The sequence below is a fragment of the Ovis canadensis genome, chromosome 2, assembly GCF_042477335.2.
Source record: "Ovis canadensis isolate MfBH-ARS-UI-01 breed Bighorn chromosome 2, ARS-UI_OviCan_v2, whole genome shotgun sequence".
Classification (NCBI taxonomy): domain Eukaryota; kingdom Metazoa; phylum Chordata; class Mammalia; order Artiodactyla; family Bovidae; genus Ovis; species Ovis canadensis.
In genome coordinates this window covers 253,550,559-253,572,802 of record NC_091246.1, presented here as the reverse complement: position 1 = coordinate 253,572,802, position 22,244 = coordinate 253,550,559, and the positions used below count along the sequence as shown (strand labels likewise).

At 56.9% G+C, this 22,244-nt stretch overlaps 1 protein-coding gene across 2 annotated transcripts in view; it reads left to right on the top strand.

Moving 5' to 3' along the window:
* Window positions 1-20,416, top strand: part of IGSF21 (immunoglobin superfamily member 21) — a 273,463-nt gene extending 253,047 nt beyond the window's left edge. For both annotated transcript variants that reach the window (XM_069575137.1, XM_069575136.1), the window contains exons 5-10: window positions 5,684-5,799; window positions 9,227-9,701; window positions 18,383-18,468; window positions 18,835-19,027; window positions 19,442-19,480; window positions 20,199-20,416. In XM_069575137.1, coding sequence (XP_069431238.1) covers window positions 5,684-5,799; window positions 9,227-9,701; window positions 18,383-18,468; window positions 18,835-19,027; window positions 19,442-19,480; window positions 20,199-20,272 — 983 coding nt within the window. In that variant the 3' untranslated portion in view covers window positions 20,273-20,416. The remainder of the gene's footprint in view (window positions 1-5,683; window positions 5,800-9,226; window positions 9,702-18,382; window positions 18,469-18,834; window positions 19,028-19,441; window positions 19,481-20,198) is intronic.
* The last annotated feature ends 1,828 nt before the right edge of the window (window positions 20,417-22,244 follow it).

Genomic DNA, 22,244 nt, shown 5'->3' with positions numbered 1-22,244 from the left:
AACTGGGAAGTCTCCTGGCGTGGCTCGGGAGTGGCGGAGTCAGGGGCGCTCTATGGTGGTGGCCTCTGTGTGGCCGTGATGGTGACCTCGTAGAACAGGGGCCTCCTTCTCACGCACAGGGCCGGGGCGACCCAAGTGTCACGGTCTGTCTGTGTGGCTTGTAAACTCAGACACAAGCTCTGCCTATGTCTAGCCTCTTACTGCTATAGCCACTCCTGACGACTTCTCCCTTGCATGTGTGCCTGGTCGTTCAGTCGTGTCCAGCTCTTTCTGACCCCATAGATTGTAGCCCCCACCCAGACTCCTCCGTCCATAGAATTCTCCAGGCAAGAATACTGGAGCGGGTTGCCATTTCCTACTCCAGGGGATCGTCCTGACCCAGGGATAGAACCCACGTCTCCTGCATTGGCAGGCGGGTTCTTTAGCATCTGAGCCACCTGGGAAGCCCGTATTTCTCCCTTGCTCAGGCCCAGTGTCTCTGAGGAGGGTCATTTCAGGTGCATGGTATCCACCCTCCCCCCACCCAGCAAAGCCTTGCACTAGCGTGGGCATCCTTGAAGACAGCCTCTCAGAGGCCACAGGAACGAGACACTTAGAGTGAGCACACGGGCTACTGCGGCAGACGAGTGCGGAGCCGTTGCAGATCCAGGGGTCTTTGTGGCGGATTCTTCACCATTAAATGCACTGCGTCATAGCCAGGTGGGCTTGCTCTGTCCCGCTCATTCTGCAGCCCAGCTTTGAATTAGGGATTGTTGTCCAGGATACTTATGCCTGGAACTGCTGCTGTTCCTGGGTCCACGGGATCTATTCCAGGCGCAGAGCCAGAAGAGGACCTCTCACCTTGACCTTGGTCACAGATTGTAGCAGGGCTGGGGGTCGTGAGCAGGGAGAGGAAGCTGGGATTGGAGGAGGGGAGGGATGGAGGCAGATATGAGGGTGCGCATGGGCACAGACGGGAGATGGGGGTGGGGGGAGAGAAATGGAGCTCGGATGGAAAAGGGAATGGGACGGGGGTGGAGAAGGAAGAGGGATGGAGCTGGGCTGGAGGTGAGAGGGGGACTGGGGGAGGAGGTGGAGACGGACATGGAGACAGAGCTGGGGACGTGGAAGTGGTCGGGGAAGAGTGAGCGTGGAGGGAGGCTCCAGGCTGAGAGCCCAGGGAGCAGCAGTCTGTGGAGGTGAGAGAGCTGCGCTCAGTCAAGGGAGGAGGAGGACGATGGTGACGCGTGGAGCGACGCTTCCCAAGGCCGCCAAGGACTCCCGGCGGAGACTGCTCGCTGACCGCCTGCACTCAGGGCCCGCCGGCGGGCGATGGCAGGCAAGAGGCAGGGCGACCGTCTCCCAGGACACAGCCAAGGAGGAATGCTTCGGTGGAGACGGTGGGAAGCCTGGGCCTCCACGCTGCCGTGGGCAGCTCTGCTGCGTCCTCGTCCGCACCACGGAAGTCCATTGTCTTAAGAGCTTGATTAGCTGCACATGTTGCTAACACCTGCTCAGAAACATAACAAGACACAGGAACACCGGTCCCAATCAGGGTGTGTGTGGGTGGGGTGCGTGACTTGGGGCAGATCTCCAGAATGTGTGTGTGTGTGTGTGTGTGTTGGGGGAGGGGGTATTCGTGCTGTGCAGAGAATCCTGGACAGGATCTGGAGGGCCTAGTTGCCAATCCAGGCACTGCCACTGACCGACGGTGTGACTATAGGCAAATCTCTCCCTCTGTCTGACCTCAGTTGTGCTAATCTGTAAAATGGAAGACCAGTGCTCTCCAGTAGAAATCTGCCTTTAATTGCAGATTAAAGTCCCAAGGTACTACTTTACTGAATTCTCAGCACTCGATAATTCCATTTTGCAGATAAGGAAATAGGTTCAGAGAGGCTGAATATCTTTCCCAAGGTCACATAGCTGGGAAGTAGTACAGCTGGTCTCTGAACCCTGGGTAGTGTAATCTAGGAGCTTCCCAGGTGGCACTAGTGGTAAAGACCCGCCTGCCAATGCAGGAGACACAAGAGACGTGGGTTTGATCCCTGGGTCGGGAAGATCCCCTGGAGGCGGGCATGGCAACCCACTCTAGTATTCCCGCCTGGAGAACCCCATGGACAGAGGAGCCTGGCGGGCTACGGTCCACAGGATTGCCAAGAGTCAGACGTGACTGAAGCGACTTAGCGCACACACACACACAGTGAGATTCAGGGCCCATACTCTTGACCACTGTCCTATACTACCTCTTTCAAAATAGTGATACAAATGATATCAGTTAAAATTGCTCCGCTGTACTGCGGGCTTACTATGTACGGGCATCTGGTAAGCATCATCCCATTTACTCCCTGAAGCCCTCCTATAAGGAAGCTTCTAGGTGTCTGATTACTGTTTGCTCAGTGAAAAAGAACAGAGGAATGAGTGGTTTTTAAAGGTGCCCCCTGCCCGGTTCTGAGCCTCTAGCACTCTTGGAGGGTATACATATCGCTACGTATCAGCCACCATTAGCAGGGCCAGAGACAATCATGCTGGTTGGTTGTTGGTTGGTTAGTCACCAGTTTTGTCCAACTCTTTCACGGCCCCATGGACTGTAGCCCACCAGCCTCCTCTGTTCACAGCGTTTCCCAGACAAGAACACTGGAGTGCAATTTCCCTCTCCAGGGGATCTTCCTGACCCAGGGATCAAATGCGTGACTCCTGCCTTGCGGGTGGATTCTTTATCATCTGAGCTATTGGAGAAGCCCCACCAGAGAATTTTGCTAAGCTCTAATTGACATGGTCCCTTGATCTTTGGGGCACCTGAGTTAAACAGAGCCACCCACAGGAGCCGTTCCCCCAGGGATCTCACTTAAAGGTCAGCCTGAGGACTGAGTGCGTCAGGTGGGTGAGCATCTGCGATGGCTGAGATGCACACTCAGGGCTAAAGGTGCCAACAGACACAACCTCTTTCCTTCTTTCCAAAGATGGACATGATGCGGTTTCACGCAGTGTTGGAGCCCTGGGGTCTGGGAGTTCCGGTTTCAAATCTAAACTCTGCGAGCCCCAGAAAGTCCCTTCACCCCTTAAGTTTCCCCATCAGTAAAGGCATCACGGACTCGATGGACGTGAGTCTGAGTGAACTCCGGGAGTTGGTGATGGACAGGGAGGCCTGGCGTGCTGCGATTCATGGGGTCACAAAGAGTCGGACACGACTGAGCGACTGAACTGAACTGAAGACGGGAATAAATAAGCCCTTTCTGTAGACTCATGAAGTGAAGTGAGCTCGCTCAGTCGTGTCCGACTCTTTGCGACCCCATGGACTGTAGCCCACCAGGCTCTTCCATCCATGGGATTCTCCAGGCAAGGATACTGGAGTGGGTTGCCATTTCCTTCTCCAGGGGAACTTCCCGACCCAGGGATTGGACCCAGGTCTCCCGCATTGCGGGCAGGCGCTTTACCCTCTGAGCCACCAGACATTAAGGGCTTAGAACACCTCCTGGCTCCTAACCTTTGGCCACGGTTGGTTCTTGCCGTGGAATCCAGGCTTGCAGTGAGTTCTAGAAAAGTTAGATTGCAGACTCTGTGATGTGTGGATAATTCAAAGATTTTGGTGGACCTCTCCCGGCTCGCAGTCCCCACCCCACTTCCCATCTGCTTCCTCCCGTCTCACACTTAATTACAGCTCTCTATCTACTGCTCTCCCAGTGTTTCCTGTCTGTTCGGCTTCCCTTGCGACGGCGCGTGGTGGCTGTCTGAGCGAATGAATGGTTCCTACCTGGCTTCGTCTCACTAGACCTTAAAATAGAGTTGTTGCCAGGTGCCTGTCGCCCCCGCCAGACTGTGAGCTCGAAGTGCCATATCCATTTCATCACCAAGCGCCTACGGCAAGTACCTGGCACCGTGCCCGGCACCTAGTAGGTGTCAGGAAACATTCGTCAGATTTAATTAAACTTAACTGGAGTGAAAACCCCTTGCAGGAAGGAAACACTCACCCCTCTTCATTTTCTCTGCACCCCCCACTGCACTTGACCCAAGGCTACAAGAAGCCAGAACTGACAGCCTTTCCTAAGCAGAGGCCTAAGATTCTAGCTCCTGTCATGCGGATGACACCGCGGCTGGAGAAATGAACTGCAGGGATCCTATAGCCAGTGAATCCCTAGCATGCGCTAAGCCCTTTCATAGCGATTTACTGGTTCATCCTTCGAATATGCCTGCCAAGGATTAGTCCCATTTAGCAAATCGGGAAGCTGAGGCTCACGGCTTCGGTAATCTGCCCAAGGATGAAACGGAGGTGGTGGTGACCTCGCTGAAACGCTGGCTCCAGGTTTGAACTCTCCATGTCGCGTGGTGCCTGGGGGCACTGGCTCTGGCAAACCAGCCAGTGGTGGGCGGTGAGGACAGGGCAGGGAGCTGGCAGGAGGCGGGACCAACAAGATAAGCCAACTTTGGGGGGAAAAGAAGAAAAGAGGGCAGACTACTGGCTTAAATACCTCCCAGAGTCATCTGCTCTCGCCCCGCAGTCACCATGGTCTAAGCTGCGCATCTGCTCTCGCTCCGCGGCCGTCCTTTCCTCTCGCTCCGCGGCCGTCCTCTCGCTCCGCGGTCGCCATGGTCTAAGCTACCCATCTCTCTGGCTTAAACAGCCCTCTGTTTCCAGTCTCAGATCATGTTCTGCTCTTGTCTGAAGCTGTCAATGGCTCCCTACTGCTCTCAGGACAAAGAAAAACTCACAACCAGCGCTGGGCTGGTAAACCTGCTCTGTGGGGGCCGGGGCTGGGGGCAGGGGAAGGAAATAAACAAGGAAGCCCTGATTTGCAGTGGTGGCTGATTTCCATGGTGTAAGGATGCCCACTGGGCCATCTGTTTCAACCTAGCAGCGGTTTAAAAACTGGTTCACAATTCCCAGGAATGTCACAGTCAGCTCTCAGGAGCTGGCAGGAACCGGCCCCCACACATCGCTGTGAGCGGTGACCCACTAGCGGTGCCCTGCAAGTCTCCCGAGCCCCACTGGGTACCTCATCCCCCACCTTGCCCTCCCAGCACAACATCCTGCCTCTCACATCCCCCCCCCCCAACCCTGAGCCAGCTGCCACGAGGCTTTTGCACATGCTGTTCCGTCCACCTGCCGCACGTGTCCTCTGCCTACTGCTGCTTCCTCAGATCACAGCACAGGGTCACTTCCTCAGGCCTGGGCGGGTCCCTGCACACTTGGTCACACCAGGTATCTGATGCCCTGAGCCCAGTGGACCATGGTGATCTCTCCATTGCCGGTTATCTTCCCAGACAGGCTGTAAGCCCCGGGCAGCGGGGCCCTCATTTGTATGCCCAGCAGGGACGCCATTCTCACGGCACTTGATGCCGGGGGCACGCCCTGGAATTGCGCAACATTCGTCCTCTGCCACAGCTCCTGTTGGGCTTCCCCGGGGGCTCAGCTGGCAAAGAATCCACCTGCAATGCGGGAGACCTGGGTTCGATCCCTGAGTTGGAGAGATCCCCTGGAGAAGGGAAGGGCTGCGCACTCTAGTATTCCTGTCTAGTGAATCCCATGGGCAGAGGAGCCTGGCGGGCTACAGTCCAGGGGGTCACAGAGTTGGACACGACTGAGCGACCTTCCCTTTGTCACTTTTCACCGCGCCTAGCAGAGGGCCTGGCCCGCCCTAGGCCATCAGTGAACTCTTTCTGAACCTTCCAGTGAAGCCTCGCTCTCTCTGCGCTTCTCTTTGGGTAGCTCCGCCCACCTCCATCGAGGTGGTGGCCGCTGACACCCCGGCCCCCTTCAGCCGTTACCAAGCCCAGAACTTCACGCTGGTCTGCATCGTGTCGGGAGGGAAACCGGCGCCCACGGTGAGTACCGCTGCAGCCGCCCCTGCTGCGTCCCCTCCTGCGTGGCTTGTCCAACGGCCCGTGTCAGCACGGAGCTCACCTGCAGAGGCCACTGTCCACGTAGGTGCGCTCTGCTCTGTCTGCCTGCTCTGACCCTGCCCGCTCACCTGACCCGCCTGGATGTCCCTGAGTCTCTCTTGCCTCCTGGTGAGGTGAGGAGGACCCCCACGTCTCCTGGACCCTGAAGTCCCTGAGCTGCAGTGAGGGTGATCATCAGGGCATCCCAGCTTCAAGCACACCCCCACCGCAGTCACTGAACAGGATGGAGACTGATGAGGCCCCGGAAAGGGAAGCGAAATGGAGAGAGGCCCCCCTGTGTCCGTGACAGAGCTGGGACTCAAGGTCGTGCCCTCCAGCTCCAAGTCCGCTGCTGAGGGTGGAAAGGAGGGAGGGAAGGGGGGAGGAAAGTGGGCGGGGAGGAAATGGGGACTCTCTGTTTTGGCTAACTCCTTACTAGACTCATCCCACCCACTCTGAGAGGGGCTTCCCTGCTGGCTCAGCAGTAGAGCCCACCTGCAGTGCAGGAGACGCAGGTTCCATCCCTGCATCGGGAAGACCCCCTGGAGGAGGGCCCGGCAACCCACTCTGGTATTCTTGCCTGGAGAATCCCTTTGACAGAGGAGCCTGGCGACCCCAGTCCATGGGGTTGCAAGAGTCGGGTACGACTGGGCGACTAAACGTCGCCGCCGACCGCTTCGAAGTCTGTTGCTGCAACTCCTGAGTTATTGTCACAGCAGCTTGAAGCGGGTGGGGGACGGTAGGACCTCAGGGTGCCCGGGAGCTGGGTTCCAGCCCCTGACGCCACTTGTGCCAAGCGACCCTGAGCAGGAAAGCCCCCCTCTGCTTCTCAGGCTTTTGGAGGAGGTTTAGAGTGTGGACAGTGCTACAGCTTTTCAGCCTTTTTAGAAGCAGCAGGACCTGTTTGATGTAAATGAAATATACATGGGGCCCCGTGTAGAAGATCTTTAACAGTGAAGGAAGGGCAAGTTGCCCTAATGGGTCCTGAGGCTCGTCTGTGGAACCCTCAGGGCTCCCTGCAAACCCCTCTGTGGTTCAGCTGCTAAAGAATCCACCTGCAAGGCAGGAGTCACAGAGGGTGTGGGTTAGATCCGGGTCGGGAAGCTCCCCTGGAGGAGGGCACAGCTACCCACTCCAGTATCCTTGCCTGGAGAATCCCCATGGACAGAGAAGCGTGCCAGGCTGCAGTCCATAGCGTCACAAAGAGTGGGACACAACTGAGCGACTAAGCCCAGCTCATGGGGCTCCCTGAACCATATCGAGAACCCATGGGATGCATGCTCCCAAGGCCCCTTTCAGTTTTGACCTTGTGAGTTTCACACATCACAGGGATTAGGAGGGGTAGAGTGGAGTTAGCGGCTTCCCTGGTAGCTCACGTGGTAAAGAATCCGCCTACAATGCCAAAGACCTGGGTTCGATCCCTGGGTCGGGAAGCTCCCCTGGAGGAGGGCACAGCAACCCACTGCAGTATTCTCACCTGGGAAATCCCATGGACAGAGGAGCCTGGCGGGCTGCAGTCCGTGGGCTCACAAAGTGTTGGACACGACCGAGCAGAGTGGAGCCGTGGGCAGGGGGAATAGAGATCCAGGTGGGGAGGCGGTTCTCCTTCCAGACCCTCGACTGTCCCACAGGTGGAATCCATGGGGGGTGATCCTGGGACCTGGGCCAGTTCACCCCAGGCCGTGGCCCAGGGAGACCCAGCTGTCCAGGACGGGACAGGAGTAAACAGGTGTGAAGAGAACCCATACAGGGCAGTAAGCAGGTACCCAGCGGCACAGCAGGCCGTGGCGGGGAGCAGAGTGCGCCTGTGATAAGGTCCTGCCCCCTGGCCTTGCAGCCCCAAGGACACAGACCAAAAGCAGCCTCAAAGCCAGCAACCAGTTAGGGCAGGACATGGTCCCAAGATTTCCCCCTCGGAATCCATAAGGAGGTCTGGCCTCCCTAAAGTGAGACAAGCTGGCCTTTTTCCCCAAAGAAAAACTTTTCTGCACAGCACACACACACACACACACAATTCTACTCACAGTCCCGAGGCTGCCGGAAGACCTCCCCTACCCCCGACCCCTGCTCCAGCCCGCTGGCTCCTGCCATTTAAGACACAGCAATACGAAATTCAAATATATACGAGATCCTCATCTCCCCGCATTCCAGGCACCTTATGTTTGCCTGGGACGTCAGAACTTGAAAGAATTCTTTGATATAAATTACAAAGCTGCTTTTGAAGCACTTTTCAAAAAAAAAAAAAAAAAGGGAAAGAAAGAAAAACCCCAAAGCAGGCTATTATGTGCATAAGAGATCCTTCGTTGGAGCTATAAAAGCTGATAGCCTCTGCACACCCTGCATTTCACGCACCCTCCCACACCCTCCTCCCGGCACCCCCAGCTCCCTTTCCCCACTGGCACCAGCATCCCCAGAGCTGCTTCCTGGCCTCCCCTCTCCCTGCCTCCCTCAATTTATTTATCTCATTTAATATATATATGTGTGTATATATATATATATATATATATATATATATATATATATATATACACCAATCCCCACAGGCCTCTGGGCGTATGTACCAAAATAAAAAGACAGCAAATTAAATTAAATGCCGCCTCTCAAAACTCAAAGTCCCTATTAGCAGAGAAAGCAAGAGGACACCGGCTTTCACCTCATCCTGCCCCAGCGCCCTCCCCGCAATACACACACCTCTCCTCCTCCTCTGACATCTCATTTACTCTCTGGTGCCCCTCTACCTTCTTGCCCTGCTCTCTCCAGGTGGGCAGGGACCACCCCCTTGCAGCCTGGGGTTGGGCGAGGGCTGCCAAGGGCTGTGTTCAGGGTCCTGTTTTTGCTCACTGTCTCTGAGCATCCAACAGCCTCAGGAAGTAGGTGTTCGTATTCCCTGTGTGGGCGTGGGTGCTAAGTCGCTTCGGTCGTGTCCAGCCCTGTGCGACCCCATGGACCGCAGCCCGCCAGGCTCCTCTGTCCATGGGACTCTCCAGGCAAGAACACGGGAGGGGGCTGCCATTCCCTCCTCCAGGGGACCTTCAAGGCTCGAACCTGCATCTCCTGTAACTCTTGCATTGCAGGCGGGTTCTCTACCGCCGAGCCACCAGGGAAGACCCAGCATTCCCTTTACAAGTAAGGAAACTGAGGCTCAGAGAAGCTCATCGGCTCAGCCTCTGCCACCAGAGCCTGTGTGTCCGCGCTGAACTGAGCTGCCTCAGAGCGCTAGGGGTGTTGGAGGGGGAGGGCCAGAGCAGGGTCCATCCAGAAGGCTATGAGGAGCAGGAGGGGCCTCCTGCAGTCAGTCCCTCCGAGAGCCCCTTGGGAGGTCCCGGTCACTGGCGCCAAATCTTTCCCCCCACCTTCCTTGCGATTCCAGGTTTATTTCAAGCGAGACGGGGAACCCATCGACGCAGTGCCCCTGTCAGAGCCGCTAGCAGCCAGCTCTGGTCCTCTCCAGGACAGCAGGCCCTTCCGCAGCCTCCTGCACCGTGACCTGGATGACACCAAGATGCAGAGGTCACTGTCCCTGCTGGACCCTGAGACCCGGGGCGGGCGTCCCTCCACGGAGCGCCCCTCCCGCAGCCTGACCCCGGACCCCAGCAGCGTCATCCAGCCGACCACCGAGAGCATCCCCGAGACGGTGGTGAGCCGCGAGTTCCCCCGCTGGGTGCACAGCTCGGAGCCCGTCTACTTCCTGCGGCACAGCCACACCCCGGGCAGCGACGGCACGGTGGAGGTGCGCGCCCTGCTCACCTGGACGCTCAACCCACAGATCGACAACGAGGCCCTCTTCAGCTGCGAGGTCAAGCACCCAGCGCTGTCGATGCCCATGCAGGCCGAGGTCACGCTGGGTGAGGCCCGCTGGGAGACCCTCTGCAGCGGCCCCTCCCTGCAGAGCCGGGCGGTGGGCAGCCTTGGAACAGGGCGGTGGGTCGCTGGCCACCCTAGAGATGGGGAGAAGACGGAGCAAGCCGGGGTTCGGGTCGGGCACGGAGGTCAGGGTCAGGCTCTTTGGGAGGTTTGCTGAGCTGGGTTGCAGGACGTGGGAGGCTACGGGGAGGTCTGGGGAGTCTGGTCCAACGGGATCAGGAATATGGAAGTCTCGGAAGTTTGCTAGATCAGTGTTAGAAACACGGGAGGTTTTCAAGGTTGAAGATGGGTGGAAGGTACCAGTCCCAGGGAAGTTTGCTGTGCGAGTGAAGGATACACAGGAGTTGGGACTCGTAAGATAGGGCTGCTGAGTCAGGTCAGGGAAAGATGAGGACATGGAGGTGACAAGGGGGTTTTCTCGATTGAATAAGAGACCCACGAGCCCAGGGAAGAGTTACCAGGCATGGATCATGAGCATGGCAGGTTGCAAGCTGGTCGGATCAGGGTCAGGACTGCTAGTGGTTATGGAAGCTTGGCCAGCAAGGGGCGGGGAATGTACCAGCTGTGGGAGGGCACCACCCTGGCTGAGCACCATGGAGACTCTGCACCTGCAGGGATGTGGGAACTGGCTCAACCAGGGAACTGGATGCCCAGGGTCAGCTCAGCCCGAGAATCCAGTCCCCCGCCGGGACCTGCTTCTTCTTCCCGCAGAGCACCAGCTCAGCCTGTCCCCAGAGCAGCTCCCTAAGATCTGATCCATCTCCCAGCTGAGTAGAAGCAGGGAGAAGCAATGTGTGGAATATTCTCTAGAAATATGAGACCCTTCGAGCCAGCGTTTGTATTGACTGGGGTGGGGTAGGGCAGGGAGATGGTCTCAATGACCCTGTACTGGTCCCCTCTGCTCACAACACTTTGGACCTGACTTTCAGCACCCAGCAGCTCAACTCGTAGCCCAAGGAGCCTGGGCTTGTCCCTGCAGCTCCCCCAGTGGTGAGCAGTTGCCTGGAAACACCCGCAGCCCCCAGCCCGGAGCCCCCACGACAGGGACAGAGAACAGTGACTGCTGGCGACTGAGACCCCAGCCTGTGTTGGGCGGGTGGCAGCAGCGGGCAGCAACAGGTGGCAGGCAGCGGTGGGCGGCGGCGGGCAGCGGGCAGTGGCGGGCGGCAGCAGCGTCCAAAGGGCATCTCTGCTTTCAGCAGGCCCACCAGAAAACCCAGCACCAACTCTGCACCAGACCCCAAGAGAAAAGATTTCGTGTACATGTACACCTAATATGCGCCAGGAACACATGCCAGGGTCCTCTCATTCACTCTTCACAGGCAGTTTACCATGCAGTCCCATTTCACAGGTGAGCAAAACTGAGCCTCACATTGGTGGGATCCCTTCCTTTGAGCCACCAACTTAGAAGCAGCAGAGCTGGGATTCCCAGCCCTTCTGCTGGTGCCTTCTCCACTTCCCCCTATGCCAGCCGCTGAACCTACCGGCCCCAGGACTGGGCACCCTTGCTGGCTATGGGTTAGTTCTCTGAGGACCCATAAAAAAGTCCCTTTGATTCCCAGAGGCCAGTTGCCCACACAGAAAATGATCATAAGGGCTAACTAGCATTTACTGAACACCTACTGCATACCACAGACCGTCGCTTTCCTCGCGCGACGCCAGCAGATACCCCGATTGTTAACCCCCGCGTCACTCGATGAGGTCAGGGCTAGCAGTGCCCCACAGCACAGAGGAGGTGACTGAGGCGCAGGGAGGCGAAGCACGCTGTCCACGGTGAGTAGGGCAGGGGTGACTCCAGCGTGTGTTGCCCCAGCCTCCACGCGCTGAGCTGCCTCGGGCGTCTGCTGTCCCGGCGCCTGCTCCGTAAGTGCCATTTGCTCTTCACGCCAGGGAAGCTCAGCAGGCACCCGCTGCGGGCAGGCCCTGTGTCAGGCTCCAGGGTCTCTCCCACGCAGAGCACGCCCAGGCCCTCTCCCAGCCTTCCCACTCTACCAGGCAGCTCCGCCCCATTTCTCTGGACCCTCCATCCTTCCCAGAGCGCTTTCTCGCATTTGAGCCTCCCTGTCTGCAAGATACAGTCTACTTCCAGGCTGGCAGGCAGAGCAGCCTCGACCCCTCATTAGGAGGCTTTATCCGTGGAGGCCACCCCTGGCCTCTCTCACCGAAGCCTCAGCTTCCCACGAGAGGGCTCCCTGGCCCACCCCAAGAGAATGAAAAAGTTGAGAGCAGACGAGGCTTCTGAGCAGCCAGGAAGGGGAAACTGCAGCTCCCCGCTCCCCGTGATGGAGCGGTGCTGCGCCCAGATGGTTCCTCCCTCCATGTGGAGCCACCGTGACATGCACCCCCAGTCGTCGTCACCAGAGCAGGAGAAAGGCCGGCTCACAGGCAGTGGACACGACGGGCACGGGATTAGGGGGCCCGGCAGGGCCACCCGGGGGAGGGGGCCAAATAAGCTGCGCGAGTGAAGAGACCCTCAGGCTGGCTTCCTGTCTCATCTCAACTACTGTCAGTTGGCCGGGTCTCAAGCTTCTTGGGACTCTGAGCCTCGTTTCCTGACCTGCTGAGCGGGAAGAGCAATTGTAATCTCGTGTATGTGTGGGGCGAACCCTGGAGCCAGGCTCTGTTCCAGATGCTTTCCCCGCAAGATCTTCTTGCAGGGGCCCCACGAGGCGACTGAGAGGTGCCATCAATGTCCCCATTTTATAAGTGAGGGGACCCGGGCTGAGAGCAGCCCTCCTTGGGTCACCCAGCCGGGTCTGACCCCAGAGCCTGTGCTCTTAACCACTGCGCCCTACTGCTCACCGGTGTGGCTGAGGTGAGGGGCCAGGGAGCCAGTGGCTATGACCAGTGGACGGTGGTGTGAGCCAGAGAGGTCCTGAGCGAGGGTCTGCGCGCCACGCAGTCAGGGCATCCCGCACTCTGGCCATGCGGTGGGAAAGCGCGCTGCAGAGATGACCTCAGGGCACGCATGCCAAGCACCTGCTCAGGACTTTAGAGGTCAGGCCAGCAAGGGCTGGGGCACGCTTCCCTGTGCCTTCCCTTTGTGTGCATGTGTGTGTGCATGCACGTGTGTGTGAGTGTGTGGGTGTGTGTGTGCGTGTGTGCATGCGTGCATAAGTGTGTGTGTGCGTGTGTGCGTGTGTGTGCACGCCAAGCTGCTTCAATCGTGTCCATCTCTTTGTGACCCTATGGACTGTAGTATTCCCCCTGCCAGGGATGCCCGCTCAGCTCAGACGCCATTGTCCCCAGGAAGACAGAGGCCTGGTGGTCCTAGAGTCTGTGTCAGGAGACGCTAACTACCTTCTTCCCATTGATCAAAGCAGAACGCTTGGAGTCACCCACTTTCCCCCCCTTTTCTCCTTCCCCACAGCCAAGCCATCCTTGAAAGTGAAAGCCACTCAGTCATATCCAACTCTTTGTGACCCCATGGATTATACAGTCCACAGAACTCTCCAGGCCAGAATACTGGAGTGGGTAGCCTTTCCCTTCTCCAGGGGATCATCCCAACCCAGGGATCGAACCCAGGTCTCCCGCATTGCAGGCGGATTCTTTACCAGCTGAGCCACCAGGGAAGCCCAAGAATACTGGAGTGGGCAGCCTCTCCCTTCTCCAGGGGATTTGGGTCGGGGTCGCCTGCACTGCAGGGGATTCTTTACCGAACGCCCTGGCGGCTCCCCCTCAGAATCGACCCCAGCACCACCCGCCTCGTGGTTTCCTCTCCAGCCTCCCCATCTAAGCACCGGCAGTTCACGCTGGATCCGCGCAGCAGCCCCAAACTGGCCTTTCTGCTCCCGCTCGCGTCCTTTCCTAGTCTCCACCCTGACTGATCTAAAATATAAATCCATGTACACACCCACCCCAAACCCTATGATGGTAGACAGATTGATAGAAGAAAAGACAGTCCAGAAATAGACCCACATACAGTCAGTGGGTTTTTGACAAAGGTCCCCCCAGGCTGTTCAATGGGAAGACAGAACTCTTCTTAACACGTGGGCCTGGAAGTACGGGATACACTTAAGGAGAAGATGAACCTGGCCCCTACCTTGCATACACACGATTAATCCGAGATGAGTCACAGACCTCAGTGTAAAACCCAGCATCATAAAAACCTCTAGGGCAAAACACAGGAATATATCTTTGTGACATTGAAGCGGGCAAGGATTTCTTAAAAAGGTCACCCAAAGCACTAAATGCAAATTTGAAAATTGGTGAATTGGACTTAATCAAAATTCAGATCTTCTGCTCCTAAGAAGACACTTTCAAGAAAATGGAATGAGGTGAGATGAAAAAGCAAACTACAAACTGAGAGAAAATACTCTCGGCACAGATGTGTGGTGAGGGATTTATATCCTGAATATACAAAGAACCACTACAGATCAATAACGCCACATTTTTAAAGAGAGGGTACACAAATGGCCAATCAGCATATAAAAAGGCATATAAATAATATCATTAAGGAAATAAAACCGAAAACCTAAGTGAGATACCGTTTACAACGACTAAAATGCCGGCAGTAGAAAGATGGACAGCAGCAGATGCTGGCAAGCATGTGGGATAATAAGAACCTTCACAAGCGCAGGGTGTGTGAGACAGCACTGCTGCTCTGCAAACTGGTAGTTGCTCACAAAGATGAGAAGACTCCTCTGCCCCGTGACCCAGCAATTTCACTCACAAACACTTATCCAAGAAGAATGAAAACATACATCCACGAAGACTTGGGGCTTCCCAGGTGGTGCTAAATAATCCACATGCCAGTACAGGCCTTGCAAGAGATGTGGGTTCGATCCCTCGGTTCGGAAGAGCCCATGGAGGATTAAACGGCAACCCACTCCAGTGTTCTGGGCTGGAGAATCCCATGGATAGAGGAGCCTGGCGGGCCACAGTCCATGGGGGTCTCAAAGAGTCACCCACAACTAAACACACACAAAGACTTGGATATTCACTCCTCATCAATACAGAGGAATAAACTCCTGAGACGCCAATGACATGGATGAAGCTCAGAACATTGTGCTGAGTGAAGACAGACAGCGGGGTACACACTACATGATTCCATCTGTATGAGCTGCTAGGACAAAACAACCTCTGAGGATAGAAAGCAGAGCAGCGTTTACCTGCGGCCGGCGGAAACTGACTGGGAGGAGGTCTCAGGGGACCTTTGTGGGGGATGGGAACGTTCTCGAATTTGAACGGGAGAGTGGTTACACAGGTGTTCACATTTAGTAGGGTTTATCAAATTGTGTGCTTAAGAACAGTGCATTTCCCTTCTGTGAGCTTCATCACAATTTAAGAATACATGAAAGTCAAACAAGGCAACCCAAAACAGACTGCGTCGTGTGTAAGCTTGCACCCCCACGGAGCTCATCTTTCACGCTCTCCTCTGCTCCATCTGCTCCTGCCGCAGGGTTCTCCTCACCCTTCCTTGAATACGCCCAGCTCAGGCCCACCGCCGTGACTTTGCACTGTCCTCCCTTTCTGCCTGGAATAACCTGACCCCAGACCATCTCGATCCCCCCTTCACTCAGGTCTCTGCTCACATTTTCTACCCAAAGGCTCTTCACTTGACCTCTCTTTCCCGGCCTCCTCTTGGCCCTCCTCGAACTCCTTCCCTTGCTTGTTTTCTGGCGTTGCGTTTATCTCCATCGGCAAGTGTGTGCGAGGCTTCCCAGGTGGCTCAGTGGTAGAAAGAATCCGCTTATCAGTGCGAGGTGATGCAAGAGACGAGGGGGGATCGATCCTTGGGCCGAGAAGATCCCCTGGAGCAGGAAATGGCAACCCACTCCAGTATTCTTGCCTGGAGAATCCCATGGACAGAGGAGCCTGAGGGGCTCCAGTCCACGGGGTCGCAAAGAGGCAGACATGACTGAGTATGCATGCATGCAGGTATGTGATAGATTTTCTTATTGCCTGGACCTTCCTCTGGAGTTTAAGCTGTCTGTGGATAGGGTCTTACTCACATGGTACAGGGCTCAGTGAAGATTAGACAAGGCAGTGCATCGGAGTGCTTCCCGCAGCGACGGAGCAAGGACTCGGTAAATACAGGCGGCTGTTGTCATTCATTACCGTGTCCCCAGCATTGCCCTGTGCAGTGGCCCGTGCAGATTAGGTGCCCAATAAAGAACTAGATACATACAGCACAGGGACGCGTGGGTGGCTGAGCGGACAGTAGGGTTATGGGTAGGTATCTGGACAGATGATGGAGAGTTCACGAAAAAGGCGAGAAAGTGACTTGACTCCCCTAGGCCTTCCTTGCCTTATGAGGACAATCTCAAGACGCTGGAGGTTTAAATGAGATCATGCATCCTAAGGTGCTTAACCGAGTGCCTGGCACTCAGGATGTGCTGGACGAATGCCCTCAAACCCACACCGTCTCCCAGCACTCCTAACAGCCCAGCCTGGTGGGCGGGCAAGGGTTGCCGTGGCTGTTCCCATCCTGCATTTGGGGAAGCTGGGGAAGGGAGTGGTCCAGGGGCGCATAGGGACTCCTCTCCTGCATGGTGGACGCAGCAGTGGGAGCTGCCTCCCCCCCCCCCCATCGCTCTGTCCCCTGGCGCGGCCCGGCTCTTCCCCGATGAGTCTCTCCACCCCATGCGGCCCTTCTGATGTCTTGCTCGTGCCTGGCTCTTCCCCGGTGCATCTCTCCACCCCACGCGGCCCTTCAGATGTCTTGCTCGTGATTTAATTAGCAGTCCTTTGGTGTCATTCTCAGAGAACGAAATTGGCAGTGCCTGGGCGATCACTCGCGTCCGCCAGCTGCTCTGAGTTCTTCTCTGAGAGCTCTGAGTGGGAAAGAGAGGCTTTGGGAGCTGGTGGGGCTGATGAGGAAACCCCGGGGCGGCCCCAGAGCCTGATGACAGAGCTCTTCTGCTGCCGCCCCTGGAAGGTACTCGCAGAGAGAGGCGCAGAGCGGGGCACTCCGATCTGAACTCTACCTCTTTCCCTGGCCGAGAAGTCTGCCGGGGTCTGGCCCAGTCCACACCCCCATTACCCTGGACCTTCAACCTCAGCACCATGGCCTGGCTGTTCCCTCTACCTGGAACCCTTTTCGGGAGCTTCCTCTCAGCTGACATAGCAGCTCGGAGGAGGAGATACTTAGACCTGACTCCCCACTGGTCCGAGTCTCCACGATGCTAAGGCTCTCTGATAAGCTCTTGTTCACGTACTCACTTTGTATCGAATGTCTCCCCTACTAATGTGTGAGCTCCGTGTCAGCAGACACACGCCTCCATCACCACTGTGTCCCCAGCCCTGCCGAGCAGCTGGCTCAGTAATTCCTTGCTGGATGAACGAGTGAGTGATGGAAGGATCTGGCAGACAGAAGCTTGGTGTGAAAGTCACGGGAGGAGAAACTGGCTCTGTGGGTGACCTTGGATAAACCCCTTTGTTACCCTTGGGCTATGGTTTCTCCAGTGGTCATGTACGGATGTGAGAGTCAAACTGTAAAGAAAGCTGAGTGCCGAAGAATTGATGCTTTTGAACTATGCTGTCGGAGAAGGCTCTTGAGAGTCCCTTGGACTGCAAGGAGATTCAACCAGTCCATCCTAAAGGAGATCAGTCTTGAGTGTTCATTGAAAGGACTGATGTTGAAGCTGACATTCCAATCCTTTGGCCACCTCATGCGAACTGACTCATTTGAAAAGACCCTGATGCTGGGAAAGACTGAAGGCGGGAGGAGAAGGGGACGACAGAGGATGAGATGGTTGGATGGCATCACCGACTCAATGGACATGGGTTTGAGTAAACTCTGGGAGTTGGTGATGGACAGGGAGGCCTGGTGTCCTGCGGTTCATGGGGTCACAGAGAGTCGGACACGACTGAGCGACTGAACTGAACTGAACCCCTGGGCTTCGGTTTTCCGATCTGAAACCTGGGAGGATGAAGCCGGTGATCTCCGTGGCTCTTCCTGCCCTGATAGTCTCTAGGCCTGCCTTGGGCGACACGTCTCCCAAGTTCAGAGACGTTAAGGGGCTTGAAAGAAGTGATGCCAGATGGGGAAGAAAATCAGGAGGACACAGACCAGGCCCAAGGAAGGAGATGGCTCCCCCCGTATTTCGCTACCTTCCACTCACCTCCAATCCAGAGATTCCAGAAAAAAAAAAAAAAAACAACCCCATGGGTCAGATTAACTTGGAAGAAAGTGCTCTGGGGCAGGAATGATGAGACCCGACATTTGGCCCTGGTGCTTGCTCACTGTGTGACCTTTGGCAAATTTCTTCCCCTCTCTGAGCCTCAGTTAACTCAACTGTACAACGGGGACAACATGGCAAGACCCACCTCACAAGCGTTTAGTGCACATACGAGTTTGAGTTTCTAGCGGTACTGGCTGCTGGGGCAAGTTCCTCCCTGTTTGCAGCTGAGTCATCGCTGGGGGGCACCTCCCTGGGGCATCCCCGACTCCCCGTCCCCGGGCGTCTGTGATCTGACCCCTCGTCGCACTGGCTTGCACTCATCTTCTGCCCACACTGAGTGAACCCCACCAGGGCAGGGGGTGTGTTCTGGGTGCCATTGAGTGCCCAGCTCTCAGCCAGGGCTCGGGAACTGTGTGTGAGTGAGCGCTCTGGATGGGAGCCTTCTCTTCCGTTCCCCCGCCCCTCCTTTCTTTGCTGAGTTCCGTCTCCCCGCGCAAACACACAGCCCTCTGACCCGGCCTTTTCCTCCTTTACAGTTGCCCCCAAAGGACCCAAAATCATGATGACGCCCAGCAGAGCCCGGGTCGGGGACACCGTGAGGATCCTGGTCCACGGCTTTCAGGTCGGCTCGCTCTGAGCAGCTGAGAGGGGGCGGGAGGTGGGCGGGGCCCCAGCCTCCCTCCCCTTGGCCTCCAGCCCCGCCAGCAGGCGCTAGTCTCCTAATGTGCCTGATGGCAGAGTGGGCCTCCTGAGAGACGGCACGCATGGCTTTGCCCGCCCATCTGCAGCTCAGAGCCCCGCGGCATGTGGGCTCGGCCTTCTTTTCAGCCCTAGAGTCCTCTTCTTCCCAAGGTTCCGGGCAGCCGCTCCCAACCCGGCGGATGAGAATGTGTTACCCGTGCCCCGCCAGGCCCTGCCTCTGGCCCCCTTCCCGCTCTGGCAGGAAGGGTCCTCCTATAATTCCGCCCTCCCCTGCTCTGGCCAACAGAACGAGGTCTTCCCGGAGCCCATGTTCACGTGGACGCGGGTGGGGAGCCGCCTGCTGGACGGCAGCGCCGAGTTTGACGGGAAGGAGCTGGTGCTGGAACGCGTGCCCGCCGAGCTCAATGGCTCCATGTACCGGTGCATGGCCCAGAACCCGCTGGGCTCCACCGACACGCACACTCGGCTCATCGTGTTTGGTATGCTGCGCCAGACCAGCGGGTCAGGAGGGCTACCCAGGGCTGGGTGGGGTTGTCCCAAAGAGCTGGGCGCAGCAGGGGCCCAAGTTCCCCAAATTTCCCCCAGGAGGTGCCCACGGTGAGGCACTGGCGTGCTGCGGGTGAAACAAAAGCAGCTTTGGAGCTTGGGAGCCCTGGGTTCAAATCTCAGATTTCCCACTCCGTGACTGACGGGGCAACCCTGGGCAAGCCGTTTCCCCTCCCTCAGTCTCTCCCTCTGTAGAATGGGGCCAATACCTCCCAGCCCGCAGAGGCCGTGTGCCTGCCCTGAGAGGCGTGGTGACGTGACGGTCAGCAAGTGCTGGGTAAGGGGCCTCCTTTGCCGAGTTCTGAATGCCGGCCGTGCTCTAGATCTCTTTCTGTTCTTCCCGACAGAAAACCCGAATATCCCAAGAGGAACAGAAGACTCCAATGGTAAGTCTCCAACCTCAGAGCTTCTAGCGTGAAAGCTCTGGTCCCCCAAACGGCCCCTTTGCCTGCGCTTGCCCCTCCCCCAGGCCTTAGGGGATTGTCCTCTATTTGGGCAGAATCTGGGTCAAAGGTCAGGAGTGGGCACTAAAGCCGTTAAGGGGGACCCAGTATCCCTAAGCAGCCAGCAGGGATCTCCAGGGACCAGGTCTTTCTGGGAGCCCAGCTTCCATGACCCCAGGAGGATGTGTTCAACCCTGACCCTGGGGTTGTGGTCTGGGGCCACTGGCCACTTCACAGGATGCTGGGCACGCAGACCAGTGCCTCAGCAGGGTCCTTTATGCTGCCCCTGTCTCCAGGCTGGCCCTGACCTGGAGACCAGCCTGTAGGGCCCGGATGCCCCTGCCAGGCCTGAAGCCCTCCCCCCCAACACTGAGCTGACCCCACATTTCACGATGCGTCCCCCCACACTCCTGGTCCCCACTGCGGGGTCCTGGGGGCCCCCAGGGAGCCCAGCCTGCGCCCAGCAGGCCTGGGACAGGGAGGGGATCATACCCAGTCAGCTGGGACCGATGGCAGGGCTGGGGCTGGAATCCAGCGTGCCCCAGCACTGAAGTGCAGCCTCGTCCAGGGCCCTCCAGAGCTCAGGGGTCCCCAGGGCCCACCCCTCCATGCCCCCAAGAGGCGGCGCAGGGCCCCTGCCCTGACGCCGCCCCCCACACAGGCTCCGCATCTGGCCCCGCTGGTGTCCGGCTCACCTTGGTGCTCGCCCTGACAGTGGTCCTGGAGCTGACGTGAAGGCGCAGCCTCCGCTCCCTCTGGCACTGGCGTCCCTGCGACCCGCTTTCTTTTTTAAACTATTTCCAGTCTTGTTCTTAGTCTCTTTCTGTCCGTGTCTTGGCTCCTTCGGTCAGTTTAATTAATACAGAACACTTTTCCCCACCTCTGTCTGTGGCTCTGAGTTCTTCACGTTCTACAGCAGCAATGGGGCGCCTCCCGGCATGCAGCCTTGGGACAGGCGGTGACGGGGTGACAGGGCATGCTCCTGCCCGGAGGAGGGGTGGAAGGGCAGCGCCTTGTCTCAGCCAAATCCAGGTGTGGGAGGTCGCCAGAGACTTTGCTCAGGAACTCTACGCTCCCTCGGGGCCAGGTGTAATAGTCAGCGCTTGCCACAGTGATGCTGCCTAACAAAGCAACCCGAATCACAGAGGCATGAAATAACAGGCATTACTAATCATGTTCATGTTCAGGATCAAGTGGTTCAGCTGATCTAGTCTGCATTCTGGAGGAGGAAATGGCAACCCACGGCAGTATTCTTGCCTGGAAAAGTCCATGGACAGAGGAGCCTGGGGGGCTACAGTCCATGGGGTCGCAGAGTAGGACAGGACAGCAGTCTGCATTCACCTGCAGCCCTGCTCCAGGCAAGAGGCTGTCTGGGCTGGATTCCAGGCTTGGGGTTGGATCTGGGTCTCCTCCCTGGGTGTTTGCTCTGGGGCCCAGGCTAAGGAGGTGGTGGCTGATCCTCTTATGGTGGATCGTCAAAGCTCACGAAAAAAAATGCAAACGAGGCAAGTACATTCACGACACCTGCCTGTCATGTCCACTCTCTTCAGCCAGAGTAAGTCACATGGCCAAGCCCAGCATTAATCAGGGTCACACGTAAGTCAGTGGTGGAGGTTCCAGAACTTCTTACTCAGCTACTAGACGGTTCGCCAAGCCATTCAGCTGTTGGAGGGAAGGCCTGAGAGTGTCTGGGGGAGGGTGGCCTCTCTGAGCCACGGCCCAGACCTGAGAGTCGCCAAGGAGAGACCTGGAAGAGTGTGTTATTCGGCCAGGAGAAGCTGGGCTGCAGTAACACACTGACCCCAGAGTCTTACTTGATTAACATAATAAAAATTTTATCTGGGCTCATGAAAAGCCCAGGGCAGTCTGGGTAGCCCTCTGCGACACGCGGCTTCTGGAACCTGCACGGCAGAGGAGAGGGCGGCGCAGAGTGATGCCCCGAAAGGATGTTCATGCTGTTTTTTAAATTTTTTATAAACTTTTTATTTTGTCTTGGGGTATAGCCGATTAACAACGCTATGACAGTTTCAGGTGAACACCAAAGGGACTCAGACATACATATGCCTGTATCCACGCTGCCACCTGACGTGTGCTGTACAGCAGGTCCTCATTGGTTACCCATTTTAAACACAGCAGTGTGTCCATGTCCATCCCCAACCCCCTAACCATCCCGTTCCCCCGGCAACCATAAGTTCGTTTTCTAAGTCTGTGAGTCTCCTAAGATGCTCACATTCTAACCCCAAGGACCTGTGAATACGTTACCTTATGTGACAAAAGGGATTTTGGCCAATGTGATTAACTGAAGGATCTTGAGGTGGGAAGACTGTCCTGGATTATCCAAGTGGGTCCAATCACAAGGGGTTCCTTATAAGAGGGAGACAAGAAAGCAGCAAGCAGGGGGAGCTGTGATGACAGAAGCAAGAGGTCGTCGTGATGCTGGGAAGGGGCCGTGAGCCAAGGAATCCAGGCAGCCTCGAAGCTGGAGCAGGCGAGGAAACACTGCCCCCTTGAGCCTCTGGAAGGAACCAGCCCTGCCAACAGCTTCACCCTGTCCGGCTCATCTCAGACTTCCCACTTCCAGGACTCTCCTAAGAGAATAAATTTGCCTTGTTTTGAGCCTCCAAGTTGGCAGATAGGAAACTGGCACAGTCACCCAGGACGTTTTTCAGGCTCAGGACCCGCGGTGGCATGGTGGTGGGGGTTTAGT